This window comes from Oreochromis aureus, linkage group 15 (genome assembly GCF_013358895.1).
Source record: "Oreochromis aureus strain Israel breed Guangdong linkage group 15, ZZ_aureus, whole genome shotgun sequence".
Taxonomy (NCBI): domain Eukaryota; kingdom Metazoa; phylum Chordata; class Actinopteri; order Cichliformes; family Cichlidae; genus Oreochromis; species Oreochromis aureus.
Window position 1 is genome coordinate 24,729,585 of NC_052956.1, and position 24,273 is coordinate 24,753,857.

The 24,273-nt window shown below is 41.7% G+C and overlaps 1 protein-coding gene and 1 long non-coding RNA gene across 2 annotated transcripts; one reads left to right on the forward strand and one right to left on the reverse strand.

The window, feature by feature from the left end:
* Positions 1-5,921: 5,921 nt before the first annotated feature.
* On the reverse strand, positions 5,922-7,219 carry LOC120433320. The gene is made up of 2 exons (XR_005608492.1): positions 7,063-7,219; positions 5,922-6,286 (listed from the first exon to the last, which is right to left on the reverse strand). It is a non-coding gene; the product is annotated as an uncharacterized LOC120433320 (long non-coding RNA).
* A 910-nt stretch (positions 7,220-8,129) lies between these two features.
* Positions 8,130-18,346, forward strand: nt5e (5'-nucleotidase, ecto (CD73)). The gene is made up of 9 exons (XM_031755989.2): positions 8,130-8,614; positions 10,664-10,886; positions 11,922-12,110; positions 13,380-13,577; positions 14,892-15,046; positions 15,342-15,450; positions 15,605-15,754; positions 17,335-17,535; positions 17,613-18,346. Exons 1-9 carry the CDS (start codon positions 8,282-8,284, stop codon positions 17,786-17,788), a joined length of 1,734 nt encoding a protein of 577 aa, XP_031611849.1. The 5' UTR covers positions 8,130-8,281; the 3' UTR covers positions 17,789-18,346.
* The last annotated feature ends 5,927 nt before the right edge of the window (positions 18,347-24,273 follow it).

The following is a 24,273-nucleotide window of genomic DNA, read 5'->3' on the forward strand; positions in this document are numbered from 1 at the left end:
GTTTCCAAGCTTTTTCACCATTTTCAGTGAAAACTAAGTTCCAGGTTTGGTGTTTTAGTGCTTGGAGCCAAAACCAAAGCCAACAGCTTGAAACTGAAGCCAGCGACATTCAACAGCACTAACGCCGCTAATCAGTCTGCGGCTCAGAGCTTCTCTCATTAAATATTAAGCCTGTATACTGTTTTGCTATTGTGGAGTGAAAAGCCGAGTTCACGGTTGAAAAAAGGCCCTCACTGAGCAGATACCAGGCCTGAGAGAGAGCGCCGTCTGTGGGTGTGACTGGCTCGGGTCAGGAGTCACGCTGTGATTCATGCTGTGACTGCAGGCTGATTTCATGACTGACACACGGGTAAAGATGATGACTGAGCTGTGGCACATTCACATGTAACATTTTTGAATAAAAGTTAGAGAACAACAACAGAAGGTCTTTTATTATTTCTCTTGTCACGTTCTCCCATTGAGAGAGAACTTGTTCACTTACGTTGCTGTGCAGGGATTATTGTTTGTTCCCCTCATAAATTTGCTTTTTTTTTTTCCGATTTGCCCATTTTTCTCTCACATATTTGCTCTTTTTTTTTATGTAAACCTGACCAGTGTTGCTGCTAAAAGCATCACTTGGTGACAGTTTAAGGAAGAACTTTAATAAACAGGAAGAAACCTGTAATAGAACCAGGCAGTCAAAACTTGTGGTAATTTGTGTCTTCTGCAGTTCTTTCCTCTTGGAAAGACTTGAGTTGTGCATTAAACAGCAACATTAACTTCAGGGCTGACCTATCCACTGAACACGCTGTTATCAGATCACCCCGATAAAAACGCTGCATCTTTTATTCGTTTATCATAGTGAACGTCAGTAAGGATTCACTGGGTCCATTTGATTTGTGGGCGTAAGTGTGCAACATACTGAGACTGTCAAGTCTGAAAAAACTCAAAATAAACGAACCTCCTGCGCTCAAGTCATCTGTTATTCAGGTTAGAAGCAGCAGCTCAGCGTAATGAGATGTTTTTGTGTCAGAGCTGCACTATAATTAAAGTCTGAGGTTGAGTGAATTATTGGGTTAAATTTGACTTCACCTGCTAAACAGCTGAAGCCAAACACAGAACTGAAACTTATTTCCTGTGTGGTCGCTTCTGCAGACACAGGGGAGGACTAACGCATTTACAGACTTCATAATTTACCATAAAGCCGACCCCAGCAGAGACGTTAGTAAGGTTTCTGTTCTGCTTTTTGAGAAACCACGAGATGACTGTGCACTCGTGATTGTGACGCAGAGTTTGTCCCATATTGATGGTTTGAGAAGTTTAGCAGATTCAAGATGACAGAACAACTTTTGGTCTCATTCCTCTCGCCTCCAGTCACGGCAGGTGGAGGCCCTTTCCTCAGTGTGATTGGGGCCATTCAAATAAAAGTCCATATCTTGCTGTGTTTATGCTTCAAGGAGCCACTTGAACCCAAAGACTGAGCTTCAAGCCTCATATAGGAACATTTTTCACTTTGAGCCACTGTCCCAGGTTCACGTGTAGACACTGTGCTGGTGTTCAAAGGGACAGCGGCACATATCAAACTTCTAACTGAACAGATTGTGGCTTACAAAGAGTCCATTTCAGCAGAGCCGTGGACACAGTGAGGGAAAGCTCTGTTTGTATGTCTCAAAGTTTCTTCTGTCGGTGATGGTGGTTTTCCAAATATGCTCACACTCACAAAGATCCACCAGACTGTTTATGAGCAGAAGGGGTTACACGAGGCTTTAAAGGCTCACCACAGGGGGGATTCATGCACTTTGGAGAGGACAGAACTCATGAAAATAACTCCAGGATTTATTCCTGTTCCATTCTTACGCCACCATTGCTGTGTTTTCAGCTCTCTCTTTCTTTTCTCTCGTCTTCCTGACCTCTCTGTTCTTTCTGTGCTCAGCATCATATTTTACAGACGTGTCTGTTGCGGATTCTGATTAACATTAAATTTTCGAGAGCTGACGTTTGCGTCGGTCTGTTCACAGAGCAGAAATTCGCCTGCGAGTTCACATCTTTTCTGGAGAGACTTCCTGAAACACCAGAAGGAGCTTGTGGAGCGTTCCACTGATGCAAATGTTGGGGTGGCCATTATTAGATTTTATTGTCAACTGACAATTATTTCCCGGCCTGATGTCGGGTGTGAACTCAAAAAGGCTCGGTGTACACCACATGAAACCACTCTGAGTCACATTTTTAATAAAATCTTTTCATTTTTTTAAAACTTTGAGCAAAACATGTCTGAGCACAGTCTGCAGGTTGTTTTTTTATCTTTTTCTTTGGTTTCATAATAAAAAAAAAAAGTAAGTCGACACCGCGGCACCTTCAGCTGTTTATTTCCTGCCCCATCTCAGTTCAGTCATCCATCAGCGAACGCTGTGAGGACATTTCATTCCAGTCTGAGCGTCGCTGCAGTGTTTGTGCACGATTAGAAATAATAAACGAGTGTAAAGCGAGCTGGAGGATAGATGAGCTTCATGTGTGTTTCTGCACAGGTGTGTATGTGTGCGTGCTGTGTACACAGAGAGTTCATGCCTGTATGGGGCAGTAAAACAGCTGTGTTTGTACAGCATGTGTCAAAGTGTTTTACAGCAGCAGAGGAGGGTAAATTTAAAGGTTGTGTCACTGCAGAGGACTGAGCTGCTCATGTAAGGCATGCTGAATGAAGTTAGAGAGCAGAGAGGGTCACGGGCCTGATGGATGTGCAGTGATATCCCTGCAGCCTCATCACATCCTGTTTCACAGATCACCTGAAAATGATGCTGACATCCAAAAGGAGGCCAAGGTCACGCTCACAACTCTGTCGTCCCCATGCCGGTTCGACTGTTTGTTCGTCATCACAGAGCACAATGAAAATCTTTGAAAACTATATTTATATATCAACAAATTCTGAATCGTGAAGATGTCAAACATTCCTGCTGTTTAGTTATGTGTGTTGTGCAGTGAGCTGTAAATGGTTCTGTGTGTGTGATGTTGGAAAAAAAGCTGCTTACTTTTATTTTTTATTTTTTTAATGGATCCTTATAAAAGTGAAGATTCTTTTTACACCTGTAAAGATTTTAGATGGTTTTCTCCAAATCGGATTGGCTGATCCAAAAGATGGATGGATGTACTTGGTGTGATGGCCACTTTTATTGAACAGGTTTATTTCTGCTGTAAAGTTAGAGGACACTAGTGGACGTTAGAGGAACTGCAGTTTTTTGGCACATCTTTCAGCTCTGCAGGACACACCCATTGGAACATGCAATGGGTGTGACTATTGCATGTTTTACAGCTCTCCCCGCAGTAGGGGTGCTGCGGGGAGAGCTGTAAAAATGAAGTTTCTGATATGATGGTGGGTTTTAAGATGAAATCAGATGTGGAATAAAAACTAATCTTGGTGTCTTTTTGAAGTCTCGGGGTTTTTTATGAATGGAGGAATGTGCTACAAGATCAAACTGAGCTCTGTGGGACCGATTACACTCTTGCTTAAGAAGGAACTTTTCTGTTCACCAGGGTTTCCACACTTGGTCTGTAAACCGGAAAATCTCACCACAGTGAAATTTCTCACCTCTCTTTGCATTTTCTTTTTTCTTTTTGCAGCTCTCTAATGCTCTGAATGCAAGGATTAATCATTCATTCATTCATTCATTTCAGACACCATACAGTCAGGGCAATGAGTTTTGGAACAATGACACATTTCTCTGTGATCTCTGTTCAGGAATTACAGTTTAGTATCTTTCCATGAAACTCTAAAATAAAAGCTCCAAAGAAAAGTTAGTGCATTGATAGAGGCCATCATTAGGCTGAAAATTTAAAATAAACCAGAGAGAAAGCAAACATTTTAAAATCTGAATGTCACTGAGCAGCTCGGCAACAACAAAAGGCCTGAAAACGTGCATGATGACAGAATTATTTCTGTGCTTAAAAAATAACTTTTAACCCATGAAAGTGATGAGGAGCCAGAGTATCACTGTCCAGGTCTACATTCAAGAAATACGTTCATGAAATACACAGACTTTACAACAAGGTGCAAACCGCTGGTTACACTGAGGAATGGGAAGGTCAAAGTTCATAAAAAAGCATCTAAAGAGCTGCGCAGATCTTCAGAAAATCCTTTGGACAGATGAAACGATGATATAAATCATTTTGAGAATAAATGTGGAGATTATTAGATTGTTGTTTCACTGCCATGGCTGCTGTTCCCTTTCCAAAAGCCTTGGTGGAAGAAAAAGTGCTACATCATCCATCGTCTTTATTTCAGGAGGCCATAACCGTCAATCACCTCACATCCGACCACCGCAGATGTTTGATTCTGGACGAATCAACTCTTCCACATTTGGTTGTTTGTCCTTCTGACTAGATATGACACTCTATGAGCAAGCACTTTGGCGCCAGTGGGAAGGGAAAAGTCCCTTTTAACAGGAAGAAAAGTTTCTTCCGGCACACTGTAAACCCGGATAAGTTCAATACACTTAAATCGTTTGAGGAAACCGATTCCCTTCAAATGATTTGAGTAATCAAACCAAAACAAAAAATTAACTGATTTAGTCAAGTAAACTTAAAAGTAAAATTGTCACAATTTACTATATTGAGTCATCGCTACCTAAAGTGTTTAAGTATTCAATATTTCAAAAATAATTTGTTTAAGTACAGTTAACTTAATACTAACAGAAAAAACTAAATTGTTTAAGTGGTGCTAATATTACAAAACTCACTTTTATGCGTAGTGTTTAATTAAAAGCGTCTTTTAGTTAAATGTATTATTATTACTAAAACTTAATATGTCAAGGCAAACACACTCAAAACCAAAGACCACTAAAGTGTTTTTTTTTTTTTTTTTTTTACTTTATTTATAACAAAACAAGACTTTTGTTTTCCTTTGAACAGTATTCCAATTTTTACACATGGCGCTTCTAAGAAGACATTTCTTTCAGAAACAAACACAATATTTCAGTTGTTCCTAGCCACTTTTTGACAAGAATTTATTTGTGGTCTCTGAGGTAGTTTTTTTGAACAGTAAGTTTTTGTTTGCACAATTGGACTTCCAATAAAACATTTTCTTTAAAACAATCCTTTTAAACAGATAAAACTGTGTATCACAAGTAAAGAACTTTGGTGCGACACTCTGGGTAACAAGTTGTAACAGTAAAACTTATTTTCACAAATATTTTAACTTGGAAAAATAAAAACTATGGAATAAGGAATGGCCCCAGCGAGACAATGAAATTAAAGAATAGTTCACTGATTTTACATAATAAGATATGTTCTTACCTTAGCTTTGACGAGTTGATGTGTACCAGTCTTGTCTTTGTGCGTGCCCTCAGTCATGCAAATGGAGCAAAGCCTCTCCCATATATTCCAAATACCTCCACTTTTGCTCCTTTTAGAAGCTACCGAGCTCCCCCACGTTTTCCCTATTTATGTAAAATTACATGAAAAGTGACACTCTCCAAGTTTAGTTTAACTAAATTTAACGTGTGGATTTTCTAAGCCGATAAGAAGGGGTACTATATTACAAGGTGTAATAACACTGTAGGAGCACTTCTTCATCCCCCCAGTAACTCAGTCTATGCTCCAGAGTGCACTAGGGTTACTGCTGCGGCGCTTGTAATATAGTGCCCTTTTATGGGCTTAAAAATCTATACGTTAAATTTAGTGAAACTAAACTTAGTGTAACTTTTCATGTAATTTTACATAAATAGGGAAAACGTGGAGGAGCTCGGTAGCTTCTAAAAGGAGCAAAAAAAATGGAGGTAGTTGGAATATATGGGAGAGGCTTTCTCTCGCACAAAGACAAGACAGGTATGCATCAACTCTTCAAAGCTAAGGTAAGAACATATCTCAGTATGTAAAAATCAGTGAACTACTCCTTTAAGCCCTGGTTTTGCCATCCACTAAAAACAAAAAAGACAATTACAAACACAATAATGACTTCCTGAACTTGAGAAAAAGCTGCTCAATGAAGAGTGAACATTCAATGTATCTATGCACACATTGAAAGCTCATTTTTTAGCCTTTGGAGTTTTGGAGGAGGATCGTTTCGTCCCAGATTCAGCATAATCTGCTGGATAAACAGGAATGTATTCTTCATGCACTTTGGGTACTCCAAGTGGAGTGCATAAGTCAGTCCAAACAGGAGACACATTGCCAAAGGAAGACTGCAGATGGAATCCATTACCACATTGCCCTCTAGAAGGATCCCCAGCTGGGAGGGGTTCAGTTCTTGCTCTGGACTTCCGTTTTCACCATTGAAGATGATTCCTATTGGGATTTCAAGGTCACCATCAGCAGCATTCTACAGAGGGGGGGAAAAAACTGTGAGTTAACCTGTTGGTGGAGAGGACCGTGACTCCTGTACGGCACAGAATGCTTTCAGTTTGTCAAATGAAGTGCTATTTGTCACATCCAAACCTCAGTAAAGTGTTAAGTCCAGAGAAAGGAAAAAACACGAGTTTTTCTGAAACACGAGTCCCGTTTGCAGAGTTCAGTACGATGTACCGCACGGAGCAGCGAGGGCCGAGGACGAGACGCTGCTCAGCTCTGTATGGCGCTGCAGCGGCGCACATGTTAATAAAGTAAACTTTACGAGAGGCCGTACAGGTGCAGAGGAGCGGTGTTCAGCCCCTCGAGCCTCAGCGAGGGGCTGAGCGTCAGAGCGCGGCTGTGCAGAGAATAATGACAGGTTTATTTGTCCGTGTGAACGGCTGGAGGTGCCCGGCCGTGCTCTGGTCCTCCTCCTCTGACCGGGGCCGGAGTCCGGACCCGGGCTAACCCTGAACACGGTTTGGATGTGCTCATATCATACAATGGAACCGCGCGGTTTGGATGGACGAGGAAGATGCTAGAACCATTACGCATGAGCAGGGGTTAAGGCTGTGAGGGTTACAGCCTTAAAACATTTATAATAAATACTTTTCACTACTTTGCGGATTTCACTTATTGCGGGTTGTTTTTGGGACGTAACCCCCGCGGTAAACGAGGGTTCACTGTAGATTGAATTAGCGTGCACATTTGCGTAATGTAACATGCAACTATTTTTGCTTAAAGTTGAAATACAAAGATTTAACTCACCAGTTTGCGTGGAGGTTTGAGGAAAAGTACTCCCTATCGACTGTAGACTGAAACAAACATGTCCAATCCCAGGCAAAACCACCAAAAACGACTTGTCTTAATTTTTTCTGACAAACAAGTCCAGACGTGTCTTCGGTTCCAGTGCCGGGAAAAATATGGGAGGGGCAACAAAAACTTAAAAATAGTGAAAGTGCTTTCAACTAAACATAATCAGTAAACATCAAATTTACTTTTATTATTTGAGTGTTGAGTTTAAAACTTATTCTCTTATAAAAAATTGAACTTAAACTATTTATTAGAATAAACTTAAAATAGAAAGGACCATGTTAAATGTATTCATTTTAGTGCATCACATGCAAAACAATATAGGTTAAGTGCAAAAAGCTTCCACCAATGAGTTCTGTCTGACACAGTTATATGATTTTAGTTTTACAAAGAAAATTAATTACCATCAGTGATTATAGCTAAACCATTTGAATGCAAATAACTTTTGGGATTACAGTGCAGACCCAGGCTCGGGGAGGGGCGTGAGAAAACATGTGTCATCACTGCAACAAGTTCATGAGTTTAAATCGTTTAATGCTTGTAACTAAAACCGAGTCAGAGGGTCCAGCAGCTGTGTCTGGTCTAATAATCTCCACAATTTCACTTTATTGTCAAAATAATGGATAATATTATTAATTAAGGAATTAAGGAATTAATTAAGGAAAAATATTATCCAGGGGACTGGATAATAAGGACTGACCAAAGGAGGTTTAATCCTGAACAGCGGTTATGTGAGAGTGCCCAGTTCGTTTTAAGAAAACCGGGCACTGTGTCTGAAATGCTGGTGGTTCTCAAACAGTGAATGCAGCACCTCTGTATCTCATTGTACAACTGTATAGTGACAATAAAGGCATTCTATTCTATTCTATGTTTATCAAAGTCCGTGAACTGAACATCACACTGAGTGTTGCAGAGCAAACATCAGGCGAATGTGAAACGTCAGAAAGTTTAGAAAAAAGCAGGGAGCGAGCATGTGCCCTGCTCCACAGTTACAAAGAAGGCGAAGCTCCAAAAAGATGAAAAACTTCCTCCAGGTTCTCATGCTCTGTTAGCCCCCTCGGAGCCCCCTCACAGGGAGCAGGTAGCGGGTCTGAGGGCGGGGGGAGGAGGAGGAGGAGGAGGAGAGGGAGCCGCCGTGCTCCGGGCTCCTCCTGCACTGTTTTTGCGCACAGCGATGGAAGCGGTGCGCCTGCTCCCCCTCCTCCTCCTCCTCCTGCTGGGATTCTTCGCGTCCTCGTCGGCGGTCTGGGACCTGGTGCTGCTCCACACCAACGACGTACACGCTCGTGTGGAGGAGACCGACGTTAACTCCGGGAAATGCGGCGTTAACGGGCAGTGCTTCGCCGGCGTGGCCCGGAGAGCCACGGAGGTCAGCAGGATCCGCAGCACCGAGAACAACGTCCTGCTCCTGGACGCCGGGGACCAGTTCCAGGGTACCGTGTGGTTCAACTTCTACAAGGGGGCCGAGGCGGCACACTTCATGAACAAGCTGCGCTACGATGCCACGGTAGGAGCGCCTCCTGTGCTGCCCAGCTCCGCTGTTCAGGTCCTGTAGATGCTGGGTTAACTGAGTAATGCTGAGTAATCAGATTACTCTCTGTGGTAGTGATCGTAATTACCCGTCCCACACAGACGTGACCCCCCCTTCCACCTCCTTCACCTGCTTTCTGGTGCCAGATAAACAAGGATTTGGGGGGGGGTCTGATGAAGTGCAGAGGAGGACTGAAATCCCCCCCGCTGAGCAGGAAGTTTAGAAAATGTTTCTGAGCTGATAAAATCCAAAGTTTGAAGAAAAAAGCACAAAACAGGCAGAGAGAGAGCTGCTTACTCACATCTGGAGAGCACACACACATGTGCACCAGGTCAGCGCACCAGCCCGAGTGCGTGGTGCTGCTGTCCCTGAGTTAGTGTAAGAGCTGGAGGCTTGAGGGAGGATCCCGGCTCTGTAACGTGAAGCTTCCCGGGCATTCGGACGCTGTGATCTGATAATTACCCAAATACATTACTGCAAAATCCTAATTGCTTCTATGTCTTTAGGGGCTTTATGGAAATGTTAGCGTGAAGATGAAGAGCAGGAATATAAGCATCTCAAACACAATTTCCATCTCTGCAGAGATGGTGGGGTCCAATCATCGTTCTGGTTTTTATTGGGAGAGGCACACGCAGGACTGCACTCAGTGAAAGGCTTGATTTATTGGTTCAGGTTTAAAGGCTGGACTCGATTTTAATTCCTCTAATTAATCATTGACAGATAAGCTTCTTCTCTCTTTGCTTTTTAACTCTCAGACAGAATCAGAGATCCAAGTTTAGAGTCTCCATTTGATTTACTTTTGGCGGGTAACAAAAGTGCGTTTTTATTGGCTCAGCAAGTCTAAACATTTTGTCTTTTAAATTGTGAAAGTAGGAAGAAGGATTTGTTTCTAGCGGCCAAGAGAGCTAAATGTTCCACAGGTGAATAAAAGTTCATGAATGAAAAATAAAAACACATTACATTTAATTAATTTATGTGAAAACATGAAAAACTTCACTGTGAGTACACAACAAAGCAAGTTACCATAAGGCAAAACAATTTGGTGAAACACTACACCCACTTTAACTCCCACCATCCGAATTTGAAGGTCATCTTTGCCCCTGTCAAAGGTTTTTGGTTTGGCCTGGAAACTCCTCCCCCTCCATCAGCTCATTTCCTGTCATCATTCACCTTCAAAGTGTTTTACTAGACGTTTCTGCACAAAATGTCACATCAGCAGCTGAATTCAAGGTGTACAATCCTGCAAATGATGGCAAACTCCTAAATAAGTGCTTGTGAGCTGATGAGCCACCTCCAGGCTTAAATGTGGCGGACTGTTCCACTAACTCTGCTGTTTGGTCTCCGAGTTGTTTCCTCAACTCTGATCACCAGAAACAGAAGTGTCACCTGGGCAGTTTAACAAGGTTAAAGTTTTCTTTGTATGAAGGTTTGAGGCCTGTGGTGAGTTTAAAGAAGTGCAGGAAGTGCACACAGAAAGAAGAAAGGAGCTTTATTGGCCACGTACACAATCATACAGAGTACAACATGCAGTGAAATGTGTCGTGTCCGAGCTGCGGACAGGCTGCAGACGTAGCCGCGGCATTCCATGGTTTGGTCTTTTGGCATGGGGGGCCTAGCCAGGACCCTTACTGTATACTGGGAGGGAATCAAACTTGCGGCTTCCGCTCCAAAGGTGTGTGGTCTTACCACTACACTATCCAGCTGCAGCAGGAGTTTTATTTTAGCCCCAAACACTGAAACAATAAAATAATTAAGTTTTCAGAAGAAACTCTGTCTATATAACCAGAACAGGTTCAAAAGCAAGAGAAGGTTTTTCATATGAAAGCAATGTTTGAGAAGGTTCCGCGATTTTAGTCGGAGGTGAGTGGACGGCTTCATGGCCGTGGCTGATGTGAAGGCAGTTATAGTGGTTGAAACCAGAAGAAACTGAAGGACACAGCGTGAGCTTGGTTGGTGGGGTGTTTGGAGTAACAACCAACTTCTGCTGATCAGTCCGAGCTCTTCATTCTTTGTTTTCTTTTTCAGGTTTTTGGGAATCACGAGTTCGATAACGGAGTCGAAGGACTCATGAAACCGTTCCTGGAACAGATCAAGTGTCCCGTTCTCAGTGCTAACATCAAACCGGACCACACTCTGAACGCAACGTTTGGGATCACTTATTTACCTTATAAGATATTTACCATTGGCAAAGAGATGGTGGGCGTGGTGGGGTACACCTCACAGGAAACACCAGCTCTCTCCAAGCCTGGTAAGTGGCTCCTCTGAGCTTCTGACACATTTACAGTAATGTGAAAAAAACCCCATGGAAACTGTTTAATGGTTTATTAATGAACAAATACATCAGTGGATGTAGTGTTTTCCAGTGAAAGGAAGTAACTGGTATCAGGAAGTGGGATCAACCTTTAATTTGAAAATAACGCCACAGCATTTCATGCGGATTAAAACCCAAGCTCTGATTTGGGCCTTTCCATAATCCTCCATTCATCTTATTTATTAAGATCCTTTTAAATCAAGGTTACAAAGTGTTTCACTGGACAAGATTGGAAACAACCATCAAATAAAACATCTAAAGTACGATGCATTTTAGGTGTGTTCTGGTAATGACTGCACCCTGGCGCAGTGGAGAAACCCCACAGCAGAACATTTCCACTGCCATGCTTCACGGTTGCTGTGAAGTTCTTCTTAAAGCTGTTTTGTTTCAAAAATGTCAGCTGGGGCTGTGGCCAGACAAGAAGACCTTTCATCCATCTGCACAGGTCACGTGACTTCAGAAGCCCCATTCTGTGTCGTACTTGAGTCTTTTTTTCCCCAGGAAGCTTCCTGTGGAGGTCAGATTTGTTCAGATGTGCCCTTTGACATGAAGGCTGCAGATCTGCTTGCGATGTTTTGGGGCTCCTGAAGACTTCCGGGTCTGAATGTGCTGCGATGGCTGGTCCCAGGTTTTGGAACATACACCATTTATTGTTCCTTACAATGGGATGAATATGCTTTGTTATCTAAGTCGACATGCTTTCTTCCACCTCTCTAACAGCTGTAAAAACATCCTTATCTGTTGGCCACCAAATGGTCTTCAGGCCTGCATGAACACTGAAATAAGGACAGGACATAGAAATACTCTATTCTTCTTCCTCTTCACAGAAGTTTGTTGGTCACAGCAGAAATAACTGTTACTTATGATAAATCACAGACATAAATATGAAAATAGTGCCTGTGCTGTTTTTTGGATTTGGCAGAAAAGCAGACTGACATGGACAAACTGACCGGTGCCAATGTTTATCCCCAGGACCTCACCTGCAGTTCCTGGACGAGGTGACCTCTCTACAGGTACAGGTGGAAAAACTTCGGACTCTGGGGATCAATAAGATCATCGCTCTCGGTCACTCTGGCTTCACTGTGGATAAGAAGATCGCCAAGAAGGTCCGTGGGGTCGACGTCGTCATCGGCGGACACACCAACACGTTCCTGTATACAGGTAGGAAAGCGGATACAGCTGTCACATCTGTCACCTACACTGTGAGGCTCACACTATTACTGAAGGTGCAGGCAGTTTTTAATGATTTAAAACTGATCAGCAGGTTATTTAATGCATTTAAATAAAGTTTATTTTGCTTGTTTTTAATGTTTCTGTTTTTTTAAGTAGTCTGTTTCAGTGGTCTGTCGGTGTTCTATGCCCTACAATGCTGATTAGCATTTTATCCGAAACAACAGATTTTACTTAGATGGGTAAAATACTACTCATACCTCAGCTGATTTTGCTCTGTTAATGGTCAGGAGGTAAAAATGTTGACCTGATTTTTCATCCATCCAGCAGCTCAGATCTGCGGCTGTGGCTTTGCTCTTTCATGCATTTTCATGAGCAAAATCATTTACATCTTGCTTCATGCATTTCATTCTCCCGCAGTCCGTCTCTGTGAGGCGTGTCTTTGTTTCTTCATGAGAGGAAACTTTGAGTCTTCATCCTTCTGACTCGTTTTGGACTAAACAGGCTGTCTGTGTGAGTGAGCCTCTTATAAATAACTCTGGAGTGTTGCGTGGGCAAGACGAGGTTTGGACTTCTAACCGCACAGAGTTGTTTGTCTGCAGTGTGGAACTGCCTTCACTTAGAGGCTTGGGCAGCACTTCATCACTGTTTGGGGTTCAGGAAGGAAGAGAGTCCTTGAAGGGTGACGGTGTCTTCCTGTTGTGCAGATAATCCTGCACAGCCCATTGGACTCGTGTTTAGACAGGCAAGCATCATTAATCAGCGTTGGTTAGTGCATATTCTGAGCGTTGCTCTTTTTCAGTCTTTAACCTCTTCGTGATGGAAAACATTCCCCTGGTAGTGTCACGAATGCACAGATTAGACTTCAGAGCAGTGAAAGGATGTTACTGAAAAACAGGAGAGTAAAAAAAGAGAACTGTTTGGAATTTCTTTGAATGAACGAATGAATATTTATAAGTGCAGATTTCACATCTTTGTCTCTGAGTGATGTCACAAAGGAGTTTAATCTACCCGATCAAACTGAGTTGATATCAGACTACAAGAAGCTCTTTGAGCCATCTGCCCAGGTCACGTGACTTCAGAAGGCCCGTTCTGTGCTGTAGTTTTGAGGCTCCCTTCCTGGAAGCTTCCCATGGAGGGCGAATCTTTTCAAATGTGCCCTTTGACACAAAGAGCTGAAGATCTGCTGAGGATGTTTATATTCAGAAAACTTATCATTTTTTACTTTCCATCCTTTGTTTTTTCTGCTCTGTTTTTCAGGAACTCCTCCTTCTACTGAAGTCCCAGTCGGTCCGTATCCCTTCATGGTGAACTCAGAGGACGGGCGAAAGGTTCCTGTTGTGCAGGCCTATGCCTTTGGAAAATATCTGGGTTATCTGAAGGTCTCTTTTGATGATGCTGGGAATGTAGTGAAGTCAACTGGAAACCCCATCCTCCTGAACAGCAGCATCAAACAGGGTAATGAAGCAGAGTCTGCCATCTTTGTTCTTCGTTTTCTGTTTTTTACCAGGTTCTTCGTGCCGTCTTTGTGCTGTTGGAGGATTTCTGATTGCAGTTGTCACAGGGTGACAGGGCACATGAGGGATCTCTGGTGTCTTTTGTGGATGTTTTGCTTCAGCAGCCGAAATCTGAATGCTCTTTGAGAGAGTTTGTGGAATCTTTTATCTTCTACTTGGTGCAAATTGGACAAATCTGGTTGGCTGTCACATTCAGAGCTCAAATTCTCTGAATGTATTTTGCCATTTTTGTGCTATGGTTCTGGTTTTAAATTTTATGAATTGCACAAAAGCCCCTGGGACACCTTCCGAGCTGCACAGCCGTTGATGTTAAAAGAACATGCCATGTCTATTACTGTGCTACAGAAGGCATAAAAAAGATGAGTGCGCTCACTTTCGCTGCCGTCTTCCATTAGTGTAATGTTGGCCATAATTTACATAGAAATCAAATAAGCCTTCCTTTGTATTCAGTACAGTTTGAAACTACAATTTGATACCATCAGTTCATCAGAAAAGTCTTTAAGGTCACAGATAAGGGAGGCAAGGACCATTTTCCAATTATATTTCTCTTTTGCAACCAGAGGTGTCCCCTGCTGATCATTAGAAAGAATCCAGGTTAAAGGCACTTACATACTGACTTCATTGTTTAGATCCAGTCTCTACGTCCATCTTTTATACTTGCTATGCTGAAAATTGTGGATTATGGGGAGAGCAAGGACTTATTAAATGTGCTGGTTCTTATGTAGCACTTTTCTGTTGAAGCTTCACCCAGTCATACCAGAATGTTTTTCTGTGTCTAAGTTCTTTCTGTCCAACACTCACGGTCTGATGAACACAGGCAGTAGTATCTTGCCCAAACATACTTTTTGGCCACCACCAACCTTCAAATTAGTGGGTGGATTGATCAGCCTCCTGAACCACAACCACCTCTGAGGATCCACACTCAAAGTCCCGATCTTGTTATTAGCCTGAGGATTCTGTCTGGAAGTATTTTTATGACCTTGTGTATGCTTGCAAATAAAATTAGCTGCTGTCGTGCTCTGCTTTTTACAAACAGACATCGTATCTTTATCAGATTGTTTATCATTTTTGATATCAGAAGATTGTAAAAGAAAAGCAGGGAGCTTGGATGGAGTGGAGTGGATTTTAGTCGCTCAGACAGAGTGGGTTATGTAAATGATGTGTAGAGTAGGAGCTTGGTGTCAAAACAGTAAAGCAGGCTTTTAAAACTGTTAACTGCTTGACTGTTTTTAAAACGGAATAATGTCTTGCACAGATTCAGAGGTGCTGGCTGATGTGGAGGAATGGAAGAAGAATCTGGCCAACTACTCTGCTCAGGTGGTGGGAAAGACTCTGGTCTTCCTGAATGGGTCGACTCACGATTGCCGCTTTAAGGAATGCAACCTGGGAAACCTCATCTGTGACGCCATGGTGAGCCTTTATAGAAATACTTGAGTACTATTATGTTCCTCCTCCTGGCTCTCAGAGGCTTGTAGCTGAGGGTTAGCGGTTAGTATCATCTCCATGAATCAAACTTCAGAGTGACTCCAGTTTAGCAGTGTAGGCAGTGCTATCTGTTCCAAAGTTCCAGAACTATGAACTAAACAGTATAAAAGCACTATAACAACAGCTATCATATACATCTGTCAGAAGCAGAGAAGTTGTAGCAACATGCAATAGACCCACGTATGACCGAGGAAATCTGCTTCCTGTTTCTGTTCCTCAGCTTGACAACTACATCAGCTTTTCAAATGATATCCAGTGGAACCACGTCAGCGCCTGCATCTTGAATGGAGGAGGCGTTCGGGCATCTATCGACGAGCGCACGAGGAACGGTGAAGTCAAATAAACATAGAGCTGTATTTCATGTGCAGAGTCAGAACGTTAGGACAACCTGTCATTGACTACTTGGGATTTTTCTTCAAAGCAGTTTCTGATTTGTGTCAAGAGGATTTTATAAAACTGTTTTCTGTGATTGATTTTCTATAGGTTCAATCACAATGGAGGACCTGATAGCCGTCTTACCCTTTAGCGGAACATTTGACCTGGTGGAGCTAAAGGGCTCCACGCTGAGGAAAGCCTTCGAACACTCGGTGGAACGATACGGCCAGAGCACCGGAGAGTTCCTTCAAGTGTCCGGTATCTGCACGTTTACATCTACTCTGGTTATTTGGTTCAGACAGAATTATCAACAGTTTTTTGGCACTCAATCTTAAATTGATATCCAGTGGAACCATGTGATCCTCTGACTTTTACTCTGGTGCAGCTTCGAAGTGCACAATTGTGATTTTGTTGGTACAAAAACTTATGTATTTTCCCTCCAGCGCTTTCACTTCATAATTTCAGGTTGTCCAATATAAGATTCAATAGGTTACCCAATGTCAATATAAAAACCATACATTCTCTAAATTTGGCCACTGTCCCCCTTCAACACCATCTTCCTGTGTATCTCTGTACAACTTCTGTACACCTCCACAAAGAGTAGATGAGCTAAACTTATATTTGGCATGCATTTTACTCATTACATCCAGAACTGGGTCTGATCGATTGCATCTCATTTTGGACAAATTCAATTTTTAATATGACGATGGTACCGGATGGGAAGAGTTCAGTAAAGCATCTAAATCTGTTTAACCTGAACTTTTTGAGAAGCCCTGAAGTATAAAGAAATCTTTGTGGGAACATTGGGTTTGCTTTGGATAATAAATCTTGGATAATAAAACCAATCTGTTTTATTATCATCTGTCAGTGCGCCCCAGGGCAGCTGTGGCTACAATGTAGCTTGCCATCACCAGTGTGTGAATGTGTGTGTGAATGGGTGGATGACTGAATGTAGTGTAAAGCGCTTTGGGGTCCTTAGGGCTAAGTAAAGCGCTATACAAATACAGGCCATTTACCATTTACAATAGATAACTTTTCTACAGCCCACCCATCCCTGCTGCTTTGGATTTGCTCTCCCTTTTAAAATACCTGCTTGTGTTCAGCTTATGAGAACAGTTTTTAGTTCATCCGGCCAAAGGAACAATGAGCTTAAGCCATTTCGAGGCGGCTATCTCTCCAAATTTCACAGTGGCACCCCCTACTATATTATTGGTCAGAATCTAATCAACTTCCATACAGTGTTCACCAAATGGGTTTTTCACCCAAACTGGCCACATTTGTTATTTTATAAAAACTTGTGAATTGTGAAGGATCCTGAGCCACATGAGCTACTGCATCAATGATATTCTGGTTTAAAGTTACACTCTCCTCTTCATTCAGATGGAGAACTGTGAAAGTTTGACCTGGAAAGATGGACTCAGTGTACATGTAGATGGTGTCATTACTTAGTTTTTAGATTGTGCCATCAACATTTGCCCCATTGAGAAAACTTAAAGCAAAGTCTTGTCTTTTGGATGTACAGAACATAAGCTACATTTGATAGATTGTGCCCTCCTTACTTAAATCCTGTGTTGAAAAGCACAGCGTGCCTCAAATGTCGTCCAAGTACTAGAAACTGGACAAGAACTTAGAAATATCATCATCCGGTTGGTTTCAATCCCAGGAATTAGTCAGCACCAGAGAGAACCTGAGTTCTCTGTTGTGTCAAGACTCTCTCTCCACATTATACATATTCCACATGTATAAGGAGCTGGAGAGAACGTTCTCTGTTCTTACTCTCCAGCTACCCGTACAGTACATCTGATTCAGATTGATAGTGTCTCTGTTTCCTCCAACAGGAATTCGTGTAGAATTTGACCTCTCCAAACCGCCGCAGCATCGCGTCAAAAGCCTCAGCATCCTTTGCACCAAATGCCGGGTTCCTGTCTATGAACCCGTCGAGAATGAGATGGTTTACAAGGTGGTGCTGCCGTCGTACATGGTGACAGGAGGCGATGGATTCTCGATGATTAAAGACGGGTTCCTCAAACATAACAGCGGTGAGGGTTTTGTTAGTCTTGCGCTTGCTTTAATTTTTTCAGGTGCTTCTTTTCACACCTGTTTCTTTTGCTTCCAGGGGATTTGGACATTTCAGTCGTGTCAAGATACATCACACAAAGAAAAAAAGTTTATCCCTCTGTCGAAGGACGCATCAAGCTGTACAACTCAGCTGCTGGACTTGAGGGCCAAACAGCTTCCCTGGTTTTTATGGTTTCACTCGTGCTTCTCTGGAGTTTCCGTGGAAACATCTAACTTTTAAAAACTGTTTTCAAAGGCAGTGAAACCACGACCGATTAAAATAACACCCTGATGTAATCATGCAGGACCGGAAAACTTTCTTCATAAAATCCTGACCTTAATGACTAATATTTTTTTTATAACAGGGAAGCCCCATGTCAGTGTGGTAATATCTAGGAACAAATTTGGACAAAAGCGTAAAAAACGCAGCCAAGAGTTGAAACAAATCCAGTAATCATTGGCAGCCTCGAATGAAAAAAAGTGCTGTGGTCAGAAGAAAATGTGTAAAATATCTTTTGTGTGTAGTTATAACTCTCGTCTTCTGTATACTTTGGCCTCAAAATGAAATCAGCACCAACAAGGTTTTTTGTGTTTGATGTTTTCTAAGCTCTGCTAACTGTGAGATCCGGAGGAACCATCAGACTCCCCCACACCACACCATTAGCCAGATACCTGCCTACTGTGTCAGATGCACAGTGGTATTAATATTTTGCACATTTGGGTAGTGACAGGTATTGCACTGCTAAGCTGGACAGCGCTGCCTTTTCATAATAAACATATGGTAAAAACTGAGTGTGTGTGTTGAGTGTTTAGCTGTTAGCTGGTGGAAAGCTGGTCACTTGGTCTTTCTACCAAAATGGACCAGAGTGAAATACAGAGATTTTTTTTGTGTGTTTGTGTAGTGTGGTGTGGTGTGGTTGTGGGGACTTGCATATATTTGCGAGTGTGGGCGATCGTGGCTCAAGAGTTGGGAGCTCGCCTTGTAATCGGAAGGTTGCCGGTTAGAGCCCCGGCTTGGACAGTCTCGGTCGTTGTGTCCTTGGGCAAGACACTTCACCCGTTGCCTACTGGTGGTGGTCAGAGGGCCCGGTGGCGCCAGTGTCCGGCAGTCTTGCCTCTGTCAGTGCGAGGCTTGCCATCACCAGTGTGTGAATGGGTGGATGACTGGATGTGTAAAGCGCTTTGGGGTCCTTAGGGACTAGTAAAGGGCTATATAAATACAGGCCATTTATCACGCTTAGATGTTTCAGATCATCAAACTTTTTTTTTAACATTAGACAAAGATAACCTGAACAAACACAGTTTTTAAATCATGATTTCTTTTATTTGGGAAAAACAGCTATCCGAAACCTACCTGCCTCATGTAAAAAAAAGTAGTTATCCCCCCATGATTCATGAATTGAATGTAATAAAGACAATTTTTTTTGAAAAAGTTTAGTTTCACTGCCAGACCTCTCAAGAAATCACTTCAACAGAACACATGGACGACTCCTCCAGGTGGTCACAGGAGAACCAGAACAACATCTGAAAAACTGCAGGCCTCACTTGGCTCAGTGAAGGTCAGAGGTCATGATTCAAGAATGAGAAAGAGATTGACCAAAAATAGCCTCCGTGGGACAATTCAAGGAGAAAACCACTGCTGACTATATCATATCATATCTGCCAACAAACATCTAGGAAAATATTCTGACTGATAAAGTGTTTGTTTATCCACCTTGAGGAATCACCAGTGAAACACTTCTTCTTTTGATTATTATTTATCAAAGCATTGAATGATTAAGACAGTTTGCTGCAGCCAACTTTCCAGAAGAGCTTAGCCTCCCTAGCAGTTCACAGAGCTTTATATGAGAATGTGCATCTATCTAACCGGTTAAAACTGGTGGAGTCAAGCTGCTTGTTTTGCAGGCCCTGAGCTAAGAGGTGGCTATGATGGATATCAGGCACCAGTCATCGTGTCCACAGCTGCCTCAAGCAAATTCTTTTATACTGATATGTCTGCAAGTAATTATTCAATCAGTGAAAAACTTAAGATTCTATTAATCCCGAATGATAATCAAACCCACAAGGATCGATGAGACAAAAGCTGAACTTTCTGGAAGGTTTGAATCCTGTTACATCTACAATCAAACCAACAGCGTTTCATAAAGAGAACATCACAGCAGGAGTCAGACACGGTGGTGGTAGTGTGATGGTCTGGGTTGCTCTGCTGCTTCAGGATGACTCGCTGTGACTGATGGTAACCAGGAATTCTGCTCCATACAAGAAAACCCTGAAAGGGAATCTCCGACCGTCAGTTCATGCCCTGGAGTTTAAAAGCACTCTGATTATGCAGCAGCATGATCTAAAACACAGCAGCTAGTCCACCTCTGATTGGCTCAAACAAACAAAACGAAGGTTTTGGAGTTGCCAAGTCAAAGTCTGGACATTCATCCTGAAAAGCCTCCGATATGGCTGAATTAAAGCAATTCTGCAAAGATGAGTGGGCCAGAATTCCTCCACAATGGTGTAAAAGACTTGTTGTAGTTATCACAAAGACTTGATTCCAGTTCCTGCTGCCAAGAGTGGCACCACAGGTTATTAGGTTTAGGGGACAGTTACTTTTTCACACAGGGCAGGTTGGCTTGAATAACTTCTTTCTCCTTAACAAATGGAATTGTTGGGTTTAGATATCTTGCTTGCCTAAGGAGGAAACACAACCAGTTTAGTGATCCTCTGGCTTTTTAATGTAGTGCCGTCATCTCGTCAGCTTTGGAGTTTCTCCAGTAACTTGGTTTACGGCCAAACATGCTCTGTGTTAATTTGCTAATGTTAGCATGTTAGCACACTAAATGGAGCTAGGTTCTACTCCATCTTCATAAGTAGTGTCAAACATAAAGCCCGGGGCCTGCAAAGATTCCACTGCAGCCCACTGGAAAGCATTGTATTTTTTTTATTTTTTTTTGTATTTTGTCGTTTAACAGCTTTTTCTGTTAATAAAGACGCCCTGCCCCCCATTACCATCCATACTACACCAAAGTTATATAATAGATAAACATTTAAAAAACAAAAAAAGTTCCTGTTCTTCCTAGTATCTACCATATCTACCAAGTTTTCTACTATAGACAACATTATGTGCAATAAGTATTAGAACTTTTTTCCTGTTATTTTACACATGAGTCATGCAGAAAACTGAGAGGTATTGTTGAAATTGCACTTCATTTTCTTATATTAAGATATGTCAGAGATTAAATGTTCTATATCAAAGTCTTTGCACCAAGAGAAAAATTAGTTTCACTGGTTCAGCCTGCCTAAGATTAAAGTGGGCCACTTTTAAATGCACTAAAGAGTGAGTTTTCATCATGTGGGATTGAAGCTGTGAAAGGGTGTCCTATCCCTGCTGTCACAAGCAACAGCTGGGATACACCCCTGACAGGTGTGTGACAGGTGTATGTCACAGGACTTGTGAAAAAGTGGGTTTTAGTTGCCAAAGAGAAAAATGAATTAGCAACCAGCTAAAATCTTCATAAGCTTTTAGGGGTTCAGAACCTTTAAACTCACTAAACAAGGGTTTAATAACAGCTGGTTTACAGTGTCATGTCTTGTGGGAGTCGGTCAGGGTCTATAACCCCATCTCAGACTTTAACAGAGGTGTGGACTCGAGTCACATGACTTGGACTCGAGTCAGACTCGAGTCATTAATTTTATGACTTTAGACTTGACTTGAAAAAAGGTTGTAAGACTTGTGACTTGACTTGGACTTTTACACCAGTGACTTGAATTGGACTTGAACCTGTTTACTTGAAAAGACTTGATATTTTACCCAAATCTAAAATTTAACATACATATTATATAAAAAGTGTGGACCATTAATTCACTTTATTCATTCATTCATTCTTACCACACTCCGTATGTATGTGAGCGTGGGCTGTAGCACAGCCAATCAAATTAACCAGATTTGAAAAAAACAAGAACAAAAACGCTCAATGCTCCCAAGAGTAATTTCTTTCGGGTACATAAACTACAAAGTAGTCAACAAAAAACGAAATGCAATATGCAAAACATGCAAGAAGGGAATCACAGACGGAGATGGAACAACTTCCAACTTTGTCCGACATTTGAAGTTGCATAAAGAACGGTAAGTGGTGCTTTTTTTTGTTTTTGCTACGATGAAATAGCTGACTTAGCTAACTTCATCTTATTAGCAAATGTTCTTCGGGCTACGTTGATGATACTGTTTGGCTTTAACAGGTATGATATGTTTGTCATGCTATTTTAAATCCGGTCCTGCAAGCGCATCCAAGAATAACATGCAACTTGTTAGCTCAGAATTGTCGGTGAATGGTGAGCAGGGTCCGTTTCAGAAAGTGGGTTCTGTAGCTGTACTCAGTCTCTCTCCGTCTCCTCCCATCATTAACCCAGTAGATTTAACCCAGTTTAGACTGACAAATATTTATTTTACCATCACATCACAATTCAAAATCACTGTGTTCAATTTGCAATTAGTGTATGGTCGTGTTTAACTTTTGCATGTCTGAGCCTGGGAATTTTTTTTTTGGTTAGAAAATCTGGCCCACCTTAGTGTGTAATTGAGTAGTCCTGCTATACATGGCCTTTTTCTTCTGTCATTTATGTCAATACATCAAATAAAATATTTTGATCTTGTTATTAGCTGTTGTTTATTTGCAAAGGTTATTCTCAACAGGGATGCTAAACAAAAACGGCGTTTTCTACAGACAGCCTAGCATACGCTCTCCACTTGCGAGTGAAAAAAGAAAAAGAAAAAACACCCCTTCCCTATTGGTGTTAGAGTTTACCATGTCAGCCAATCAAAAAAATGATAAGGCAACATGTGACATTTGGTTGTTTAGGGAGAAGGGGAAGTTTTTAGGAGTGACACCCGCCACGGAAAGCGGGCGAGCGAAAGAAAGAGAGAGCGAGTTTTCATATGTGAGACATTAGTGACGTTTAGCGTGTTTGGAGGCTATAGTTAGTTTGTTGTGTAGTTATTGTTTTGTATTGTGTGTCGGTTAGACTGCTGAATTTCATATTTGATCTAAAAAAGCTGTCAAAGGCAGATTCCAGTGTAAACGCTGTTTCCACATGGAAAACTGGACTGTTGCACCTCCAGTTGTCAGACCTGCAGGGTTTAGGCCTGTGGTGTTCTCCTCTGTCTTATACTGAACACAAACTACATGTTTTGGACTGGCACAAATAATTTGTGTGCCTTCTTATTTGATGCAGCACACCTGATTGTTCTGTAAATAGATTTAAATGGTTATATAAAAAATGCCTGAGGCCTTGGCTGCATTTTTAGGTAAATAGTACCATATAACTTTGTTGTTTGCAAAACTTGTGCATAATTTTTAGAAATGTACAATTTCTATTTGCATTTCAAGTTATGAAAATGATTCGTTAAACATGTAAAAAAATATAACTTTTTTCTACTCGGATTCTGAATTTTTTGTCTGAATTTAGATCAACTGTGCTAATATAGTATACCAAAATGAAAAAAATAACTCAAATTTCAGATATTTGAGGTTGTGCTGTAAATAAAGATACCAAACAAGGCAAGAAAAACATATTTTAAAGGTGAAATATAGAGGTAAAATCAAAAGTAGTCAAGAACGGCCAATTATACCCGGGACCCCAGAGGGTTAAAAAAAAGACTTGAAAGGACTTGAAATTCAAAGTTTCGGACTTGGGACTTGACTTGAAAGTTGTCTGTCTTGACTTACGACTTGACTCTGACTTGCTTGACTTTACTTGAGACTTGACTTGTGACTTGAGGATAAAGACTTGAGACTTACTTGAGACTTGCAAAACAATGACTTGGTCCCACCTCTGGACTTTAAGTTCAGTTTCATGTTGCCTTTCCTGTTTTTCTAAGTCTGGATACTTGGCACTGTGGGGTTCCTTTCATGTCTCTGTACTTAAATGCTCCAACTTGCAGATAAATAAAGTTTCTTTCAAGGAAAGTTAAGCCAAATTTCCACATCTTTAGGCAATCATTTTTGGCCTTTGAAGTGTGGAAGCTGGCAGAAATGGTTGTTTAATTTGAAATTTAAATATGTGTTGGGTCTGTGTTTCCACATGCCCCGCTAGTTTAGAGACTTATTCCTCATGAAGAACGGAAAACAAGACAGTCAGCGATCGATCGATTTTACTTGCGCAAGGGAGAACTCGTCGGTATCTCAGAAACGCACTTCAAATCCTATCACAAATGACCCCGACTCCAGCCTCCGCTCGCTGCCTTTTATTGGCAAAAACAGTTCACACAATACGCATCAAAGCAAAAGCCCCTCCCACCGTAAAACCCCCCAGTGGTTCTAAGACAAGGCACTGTGTGTGTGTATGTGTAAGCACCTGTATGCATGTGCAAGAACGTGTGTGTGTGTGTAAGCATGTGAGAATGTGTGTGTGTCTCTCTGTATGCGTAACTTCCTGATCACAACTGTTTCTAACAAAATCCTCGGTCATAAAATGGTAATCTCCCCCACACCCAATATATGGCTCAATTCCTGTATTGGTTCACCATGCACAACACAGTGAAGCCATATAAAAGGGCAGGAAGCTTACCAAACAAACAGAATCTTCCAGATAGATGTATCTGCAATAAAACCTCCCCCAGCACAGAGTGGTTGGAGAGGTGGTCAGGATCAAAGGAATGTCTTGATCCTATAGATTGAACTCAGACTTACAAATTTATGAAACACAATGACAACATTCAACAATTAGACTTA